We start from the raw sequence: 9,785 nt of genomic DNA, 5'->3' as shown, positions 1-9,785 counted from the left end.
AAAAAAAAAAAAAAAAAAAGTAATTAAACAAGGTCATGTCGGCCATATTACTGGAGACCCAGGTCCCCCTCATGTCGTAGCCCAAATCATATCTTCTGGACCATTGGTTCTCAACTGGGGGGTCCATGAGCAGGTTTCAGGGGATCTGCCTGGCCCAGCCTCGTGGGGGAGAAGCCACCTTGGCCCCCCAGGGCTGAGGTGAGTCCTGAGGTTGGGGTGGGGGCACAGCTTCCATTTTGCAAGTGGTGCTGCAGGTGGGGGGGGGGGGGAAGCTCTGTGGTGCTGCTGCTGCCCATGTGAGTGGAGCTCTGAGCCTCCTCATTGCTGAGTTTCACCTACTGCACCCGGGGCCATTGGGGAGTTGGGGGGAGGCTGGGGATCCAGGCCAGTCCTCGGAAAGAAAAAGGTTGAGCACCCCTGCTTTGGACTATACTGCCTTTCAGATTTGACTGTTCTTCGTGTGGGGGTTGTTTATTTTCTCTCTAACAAATGTGTAACTGCCTCATTTTTGGATTCAGAATTCAGTAAACTGATAGAAACTGGTACTTGCTTAGCAAAAAATAACAGTTTTAGCAGATTATATACTTTGCCATGATGCACTATAAAATATGGGTATTTTACATTTTAGTTTTATGCTGGAGACATGGTCAGTAACTAGAGCATCACAATAGGATTTGATATATTATCAATAAGCAGGAACATGAGAAAGTCAAGGCCACCAGTATTGGGCTAGACCAGATGTAGATAGTTGCCTCTTTCAAAAGTACTGATAGTAATTAAAGGTAAAAGTTGCAGTAACTTAATGCTTTTATCTTCTGATGAGAAGAATTGAAACGTGTAGCTAGTTAGAATCCTATTAAAATGAGAATGTGTTCTTGTTAACTGAATATAGAATGGCAGCAATATATAATCGCTTTTTGCATCTAATGACACGAGCTCAGGCTCACAAAAGCTAATGCTATAAATCTCTAATTTAGTTGGTCTATAATGTGCAAATCTACCCTGCCTTCTAATCACTTTTATGCCAGCCTTGGCCATTTTAAGGAGGCTGTGTTAGGCTATAGAAGTATGGTTGAAGCAGAAAGCCCCAAAAGCCTGTTTCTGAGTGACCTCAGCGTAAACCTTTGTGGACATGATCTTTGGTAAGAACAGGAAAGCAAGGAGTTATTGGGCACTTCTACACTTGCTCTGGGGTGGGGGGAGCCACTCTAATTTAAAACACCACCATATCTTCTGTATCAGCCTCCCACATTTGAGCCAGCTTTAGTGAAGGCACCCCCACTGCTACTTTGAAGCACAGGAACGCTGATACACAAGATGCAGGAGGCTGCTGGGGGGGTGTGGGCAAGAGAGAGAGAGATGGGTAAAATGCATGCCTTCATGGAGTGTATAGTCATATTATAGGCAGTATGGTAGTGTCAAAGAATACAAAGACTTTCCATGTTTTTAAGGTTTGGGCATGGGTTATGGGCTTTTTTAGTAACTGCTATGCTAAAAGTAAGCTCAGTAAGAGTGCATTCTGATGTATTTTGTAAAATGTAACTTTATTAGCTTAAGTTCTTTAACTACTACCTGAAAAAATGCCAAAATGACATTAATCTGCTAAAGATTCCTACAGACTTGGCATCCAGAACATCAAGTATGTTTTCAAAGTGGGTGGATGTGGAGGCAGAAATCCAAGTAGTAAACTCCACCACCAGCTTACTGGGAAGCTAGAAGTGAACAAATAGTAATACTGATTCCGACTTACGGGTTAAGTTTAACTGTATGCTTAGTTCCATTTTATAGCTTTCCACTTAACAGTGGCATATTTGAGATGGTTGAGAATATTTCCCCCATCCCCTTTCATGCAGACACGTTGTACTGTACATGTCAGTAACCTAAGTGAAAGTGTGTTTGTTTTTTTTTTTGTTGGTGGTGTTTATTTTCAGGGGATTCTAGGTTCTCTTTGTAACTTGTTTTGGAATAAGGCATTGTGATCCCTACAGTTTAATCAGATAGCTGATTTATAGGAGCTTGGAGTGTCTTAATTTTTGCATTGGCTTCATACAGTTTGTAATTGTAGTCTGTTCTTTTTGCCCCACTGTTTGGTCCTAATAGGAGTTTTTATGCTGTCAAGACCTAATCCAAAATTACTTTTATCTGCTGTTAAAAGTGTGATCTTAGACACTGATCCTGCAGTGACTTACTGGTGTGGGCATACCATTACATGTGAATTTAGTTTCTGCTCCTGCATAACGTGGGGCTGTTATGACTGAAATGTACACTTCCCTGGTGATGTTGATATACATTGTTTAGTGAATATTTAAATCATGCTGTAGAAAAGTGTAAGTATTAACATTTCTAGTATAGTAGTTTCAAGAATTTTTTAAAACTTTTTTTATGACTCAAAGCATATAAGCAACTTGAATTAGAGTGTGCTATTTTGAATCTTACAAGAAACAACAATAAAGTATTTTCTCCCTCTTTGGCCTCCTCACCACAAAATCCTCTTCCTCTTCCCCCCCAGCCCTGCCCCAAAAACCCCAAGCCCTGCCACTTGTAGTTGTTATGGTTGCAAAGAATGGATTTTTATATTGAAAGCTTAACATCTCTGAAACTGATGGCTTATCTTGATTGATTTTTAAAAAAAAAAATTAACTGGGTAAAAAATCTTACCACTTGCCTCTGGTGGGTAGGCATATTAATCTTTCAAACCCTTGCTAAACATATACTATAGAAAAGTTCTGATTTAATATTGTGAATATTATAATCAAAATAAGTGGAAAGGGAAATTTTGATCAACTTACTAGATGGCTTGAGAGTTTCAAGACCGAATTAACTGGATAATTTTCTTTAGGAAAGAACTGGGTTTATAATGAGTATCCTTTGAAGATTATAACTGACTGTAAAAGCGAGTGTTAGAATTAATATATCTATGACTAAAAGAACTGCACTAAGGGATAAGTGACACACACAAAAAAATGCCAATTATTTGGCTGACATATTTTCACTGTATAATTGCACAGATTGCTACGTTAAATCATTCCCGTTTCTTATGCTTGTCAACAGACCATTGAACTATGTTTGTATTATGATCAGTTTGCTGAACACCGCCCAAAAAGGTGAAATCATTGAGAAAGTGAATGGACAAAAATTAGGTGATGCTAAATTGAGCATTTGTATACCAGCATTGACTTGGCCACCTTGGAGATATAAAGTAGTTAAATGTGGAGTAATATATTGGATACAATATGTAGAGGAGGGACGGAGGTGGTATGTGGGTGTCCCAAACAAACCTGTTGAATTTCTAATCATTTCATGTGTTGAGATTTCAAACTTATCTAAGATAGCTTTGCATCACACTAGGACTCACTTGCCTGTTTTGCTGAGCACCCCTTGCTGTTCAGGGATCATGTTGAGGTGGCATCACCATCCCCTTGTTACTGCTGACATGCATCTAGGATTGGTTCATTTGAAGTTGCACGATCCTGGATTCAGATACCTCAGCATTATGTCCATGAGCAGGTTTCACCTCAGCATTATGTTGTTACATCAGCCCTACCTTTTGCAATTTTCTGCAGCAATATAGAGGTTCTGGATTGCCTTTCCATTTGGAAAGAAGTGATGGTGTGGGCCTGCTTCAAGAGCCACTACAAGAAGCAGATAAATGATCACCTACCCTAGTAAATGGCCAAGAGCAGTGGTGATCAGCCTTCAGCCCGTGGGCCAGATCTGGCCTGTGAGGCTCCCCACTGATCGAGAAATTTGGTGTCAGTGCAGCAGTGGCAATTAACAGTGCAAACAGTTCCTCCCCACCCACCCACCGGATTTTCAAGCCCTGTGTACCAAATGACGTGGTCTCATGCATGGGGCTGGGACTGTGGGTATGATTTGGTGTGGGGCTGGAGCTGGGCTCATGGACTGGGGCCAGCCTAGTGTGCCAGATCAGACCCATGGGCCTGACTGGTTGGGCACACCAGCCAAGAGGGATTGTTCCTAGGATGCTACAGTAAGGACAAGCAATTCAGACAGGCATATAAGAAAGCAAAGAACAAAAAAGAGGTTTCTTGTGTTCTAGCTACCTGATCTTACAATGAGGAGCTAGTACTTTTTCTGGGAAGTAATACCAAACCTCAGTTTGTGGCACACAACAGTGAAGGTGCTGATGAGGCTGCCAACTAGGGCGGGGGGTGGGTGAAATACAATTTGTGGGCCCGATCTGGCTTACTAGCAGATTTAGCCTGCCTGCCCTGTGGGTGGATGACCACAAAGTCATTGGATCTGGCTGATAGCTTCAGGTGGTTGGCAGCTCTGGCTGCTACATGGTTTCAGGCAAGCAGGTGAGACTGCTTCTGCCCAGCAGCACCAGGCATCAGTTGTGGGTGTGGGCAGTGGCATCAGCTCTGGACAGCACACACAGGTTTAGGAGCTTGGATGCAGAACCTGTTGCCCTCCTGGCTCATTGGAAGCTCCCACCCGGAGCACTGACCCAGAACCTGACCCTTGAACTAGAGCCAGAGGGAGATCTTTTGTTAAATAGACCAGAGAATTAGTCTGTGCAAGACCAGAAATAGAAACTAACGGAAACCAAAGAGGTATGGTTTTCAGGAGGGTACTTCAGCTAGTAAATTTTGTGGAAAGCTTTATAAAAATGCACTTTTCTATAAACAAACAACAATGCCTTTTCTAAGAAATCTTTGACAAAGTGTTTCCAAATCGCCTACAAGTGGATGCACAAATGAATGAGACCCTGCCAGAAAACATAATAAAATCTCATTACAGTATTACCAGCCAATTGCTACAAGGTATCTCGGTCCCCATTGCCATTCTAATTATCGGTTTGGAGAAAACCTCTCAATGTTTTGATGTCCTGAAACTGCACCTTTGTCTCTTCCCTGAGAGTCTCTTTTTCTGTTGCACCCTGTGCAAACTACAGAGAACAGTTATAGAGACGTGTATTGCTTGCTCAGTAGCTTCTGCCCTTATTAATAGATGTCTGCACTCTGCTTTGTCTTCCAGGAAAATTCTTTATTGTTACTGAGTAGTTACTTAGGGCATAAATGAGCAGGTCCTTTATCCTATCTGTGTGTTCTGTCAAAGGCTTTAGAAGCCAAGGATGCAGAGCATATTTTGAGTCTCCCAGAATCACAGGACAGCCTTCGTGCTACTATTCTCTGTGATCATCCTGAGAGCCAAAGTTCCTTTTTTCAGTAAAGAAAAGGTAAAGAGTTTCTAAAGATCATAGTACCATGGACCTTTCCACACTCCCCATGCATTAATGGTGATCTGCGGTGCCTGGAGGTGCCACAGGAAACAAACGGCAACACTTTTTTTCGCTGAAGCTTTGTGTGGAAAGCAAAGGCTACTATTGATGGTTCCTCCAGTACAGTTTGTGAAGTCTCAGTGTGCAGAACCACGATTAACCTTCTGTGTACTGCAAAGCCTTATGAAGTGTGCCTTTAACATCTTTTCCACAGCTGCATGCACCTCTCTAATAGTCATCCCAAGCAGTTGATCTGCCACTGTCAAACTGATTACCTGCTGACACATTGCAATGGGAAGTTGCACGCTTATGGGTAATCACGGTCATATGATTCCCTGTGCTCAGGGGACTTTCACTGGTGTGTTGTTGCTGCTACATCTATGTTGTAAGGTCTGTACAGATGCCTAAGAAGGTAGCTTTTTTATTGTCCTGAAAAGCCCGCATGTTGATTTAACAAATTCTGTACTTAATGCAAAATTACTGTCTTCCTGATGCTCATTTCAATGTCCACTGTAGTATGAGAGTATCTTGTTGTTAACACAGTTCTCTTCACAACACCTCTAGTGAATTAAGGACCAATATCAAGTGTCCATTAGTTCTGACTGGCTGACTTGTGAACCTAACTTTTTCAAAGATATCTGTATTTGCACAGCAGTCTAGGTTCAAAGCACAATTCCCATTTACTTAAGCTGTAGTTGTGAATGCACAGCATTTTTTCAAATCTGACCACAGGAATCTTAGATTGGGCCCTCATAAAATGAGGAGCATACAATCAGTGATTGTGTTGTGAACATCTGGATTTACGCAAAATATCTAGCATCACAAAGGAATTCTGTGGCAGAGACGGGTAGAATTCAGGGTGGCATTTCACATCCTGAACCCTAAGATAATTGTTTCTCTTCCTGTAGTTTGCATTTGTAGTTTTGCAGTGTAAAGCAGTGCTCTTGAAGAAAGTAGCCTTGTTTACTCTACAGCTCTTTATTCTCAGAGCACTGTTCATTCTGCACACTGAAAGAGCTGGTGGTCCTCTGATTAAAAGATATTATATGCCTATTTTAATTGAAAGCTGTACAAAACTATACAATACACAAGGAGGCAGAATTAAGTTATAGGCAGCCTACCTTCTGGCATTTCCTAAACTTCTGCATTCTTGACTTTTTTCTGTCTTTATGTTCATTACTTTGGCAGTAAGTAATTTCCTATCTTTAAGAATTATTCTTCTCCCTCACCCCCAATTTGTCACACAGAGTTATTACCAGTAGTAGGTTTTGGACATCCAGATTCATACTACAGTCCTTGACTCCTTGAGCTATGGAGAAACTGGAAACACTAATATGCAGTTATCCCTGCTGAAAGGGATAACTGCATATTGGTTTCAATCCCAGGTTTTGTATGGAAATATTACTAGTCAGTCCTTCCTGTGGCTAGCATCCACCTCTTTTCCTGTCTCCCCTACCACGCTTACTTTTCCCTCTTCTTCCACCTCCTTGCTTTCTGCAGTCCCCTCTCCTCATTATTATAGCTTACCTCTTCCTTCATACTTCCTGACTGCGGAGAGAAGGGCCCTTGAAAACGGATGAGAGAGATTGCCTGTTCTCTTTCTCAGCCCTAGGACTAGTTGACTATAGGGGGAGAAGTTTTAGGGATAACATTCTCAATCAAAATGAACAGTTAGTTTATCAAAGTTTATTTTCATAATGGGCAGGCAACCTTAATGATGAGCATCTCTACCAGATTAGTCTATAACATATTTAATTGTGGGCTGGGAACTTTTAGATCTAGTGGCAAATAAAATAAATCCAGCCAAGTCTAGTTTTCTGCATTATACTGGCAGAGGTGTGATATCAATGTAGGACTGATTAATTAAATCAGTTGCAGTTGTTAGTTTGTCTTTGAGCCACCTTCCTTCAGATATTAACCAGTGACTCACTGCAATCTCAATACATCTTCAACTTTTTATTTTTGTCTTTGTTTGTTTTTGTTTTGTAGCATCATGGATTTCCCAGGACACTTTGAACAGATCTTTCAGCAGTTAAACTACCAGCGTCTTCATGGCCAACTTTGTGACTGTGTCATTGTGGTGGGGAACAGGCATTTCAAAGCCCATCGCTCAGTTTTGGCAGCATGCAGCACTCATTTCCGAGCTCTCTTTACTGTAGCAGAAGGAGATCAGACCATGAACATGATCCAGCTGGACAGCGAGGTGGTGACAGCAGAAGCTTTTGCTGCTCTGATTGACATGATGTATACTTCCACACTCATGCTTGGGGAGAGCAATGTTATGGATGTCTTGCTAGCAGCCTCCCACTTGCATTTGAACTCTGTTGTGAAAGCCTGTAAACACTATCTTACTACAAGGACACTACCAATGTCTCCACCTAGTGAGAGAGTTCAAGAGCAGAATGCTCGCATGCAACGATCCTTTATGCTCCAACAACTTGGGTTGAGTATAGTGAGCTCTGCGTTGAATTCTACTCAGAACACAGAAGAACAGCAAAATACTATGAGCTCATCAATCAGAAGTAACATAGAGCAGCGCACTACTTTTCCGATGCGGCGTCTCCACAAGCGGAAACAGTCTTCTGAAGACCGAGCCAGACAACGAATCAGGCCTACCTTAGATGAATCCATTTCAGAAGTAACTCCAGAGAGTGGGCAGTCAGTAGTTCATTCGCGAGAAGAATTCTTTTCACCAGATTCACTAAAGATTGTGGACAATTCTAAAGCTGATGCTGTTACTGATAACCAAGAAGATAATGCAATCATATTTGATCAGTCTTTCAGTGCCCAAGAAGATGCTCAAGTGCCCAGTCAATCTGACAACAGTGGAGGGAACATTTCACAAACATCCATGGCATCTCAGGCAACACAAGTAGAAACCAGCTATGACCAAGAGGCTACTTCTGAGAAAAATAGTTTTCAGTGTGAAAATCCAGATGTTAGTCTAAATGAGAAAGAACACATGAGGGTAGTAGTGAAATCTGAGCCCTTGAGTTCTCCAGAGCCTCAAGATGAAGTGAGTGATGTCACTTCTCAAGCAGAAGGCAGCGAGTCTGTTGAAGTGGAAGGAGGAGTGGTGACTGCAGAAAAGATAGAATTGAGTCCTGAAAGTAGTGACCGTAGCTTTTCTGATCCACAGTCTAGTACTGATAGGGTGGGAGACATCCATATTATGGAGGTGTCAAATAATCTGGAACACAAGTCCACTTTCAGCATCTCAAATTTTCTGAATAAGAGCAGAGGGGGCAATTTTGTTGCTAATCAAAACAATGATGATAACATTCCAAATACCACGAGTGACTGCAGAATGGAGGGAGATGCCTCTTATTTAATGAGCCCAGAGTCTGGGCCCAGTAACAGTCATTCCTCTGCTACTGTCTCTCATATAGAGAATCCATTCAGTGAACCTGCAGATTCCCATTTTGTTAGGCCTATGCAAGATGTAATGGGTCTTCCATGTGTACAGACTTCTGGTTACCGAGCTGCTGAACAGTTTGGGATGGATTTCCCAAGGTCTGGTTTGGGGCTACACTCTTTATCAAGGGCAGTGATAGGCTCTGCCAGAGGTGGAGCTAGTAGTTTTCCTGGTTATCGTCGCATAGCCCCCAAAATGCCTATTGTGACTTCTGTCAGGAGTTCCCAGATGCAAGATAGTGCATCAAATTCCCAGTTGATAATGAACGGGACCACTTCCTCTTTTGAAAATGGGCATCCTTCACAGCCTGGTCCACCCCAGTTGACCCGGGCATCTGCTGACGTTCTTTCAAAATGCAAGAAGGCCTTATCTGAGCACAATGTCTTGGTTGTGGAAGGTGCTCGCAAATATGCCTGTAAAATCTGCTGCAAGACTTTCTTGACCTTAACAGACTGCAAGAAGCACATCCGTGTGCACACGGGGGAGAAGCCTTATGCCTGTTTAAAATGTGGCAAGCGGTTTAGCCAGTCCAGCCACTTGTACAAACATTCCAAAACCACATGTCTGCGGTGGCAGAGCAGCAACCTACCCAGCACTTTGCTTTAGCCCTTCCCCATCACCCCTTCAAACTCACCAGGGCGGACTGTAGGAACCAGAACCGAAACGCTTCTGGCATACTAACGTTATTTTATTCTAGGCTTCAGGTTAGGAAGCTGTCCTTGAAGACTAGTGAATACTTAAGTGTGATTGTGCCACACACACAAAAGTCTTGGCTCTGTAAAATGGGGGTAATACCTTAACCTACCTCACAGGGGTGTTGTGAGGCTTAAACAACAGTTTGTGAAGCGCTTTGAGATCCTCAGAAGGAGACACTGTAACAATATTCAGCATTATTATTATGTAAATGCAGGCCTTGGGCTTATAGGGATACAATCCCTAAAATTGAGTAGTTCCTTTGTTGGGGGTGGAGAGCAGCAAGCAAAGGAACGGTGAGGTGTAAAAGAAGAGGTTACGTGGAAAGTAACTTGGGTACACAACACTGAAGACACCACCATGCAGGTGTGCAAAAGTCCCCTTGCCTGGCAACTTAGCTCCTATATGTAATGTATCTGATCATTTTATTTT

The 9,785-nt window shown here is 42.4% G+C and overlaps 1 protein-coding gene across 1 annotated transcript in view; it reads left to right on the top strand.

Moving 5' to 3' along the window:
- Nucleotides 1-9,623, top strand: part of ZBTB5 (zinc finger and BTB domain containing 5) — a 21,738-nt gene extending 12,115 nt beyond the window's left edge. Inside the window, exon 2 of the mRNA XM_019516807.1 lies at nucleotides 7,235-9,623. Coding sequence (XP_019372352.1) covers nucleotides 7,239-9,266 — 2,028 coding nt within the window. The 5' untranslated portion in view covers nucleotides 7,235-7,238 and the 3' untranslated portion in view covers nucleotides 9,267-9,623. The remainder of the gene's footprint in view (nucleotides 1-7,234) is intronic.
- Nucleotides 9,624-9,785: the final 162 nt, after the last annotated feature.

This window comes from Gavialis gangeticus, unplaced genomic scaffold, assembly GCF_001723915.1.
Source record: "Gavialis gangeticus isolate Ggan-Ray unplaced genomic scaffold, GavGan_comp1, whole genome shotgun sequence".
In the NCBI taxonomy this organism is placed as follows: Eukaryota; Metazoa; Chordata; order Crocodylia; family Gavialidae; genus Gavialis; species Gavialis gangeticus.
This window is presented reverse-complemented; position numbering and strand designations above follow the sequence as displayed.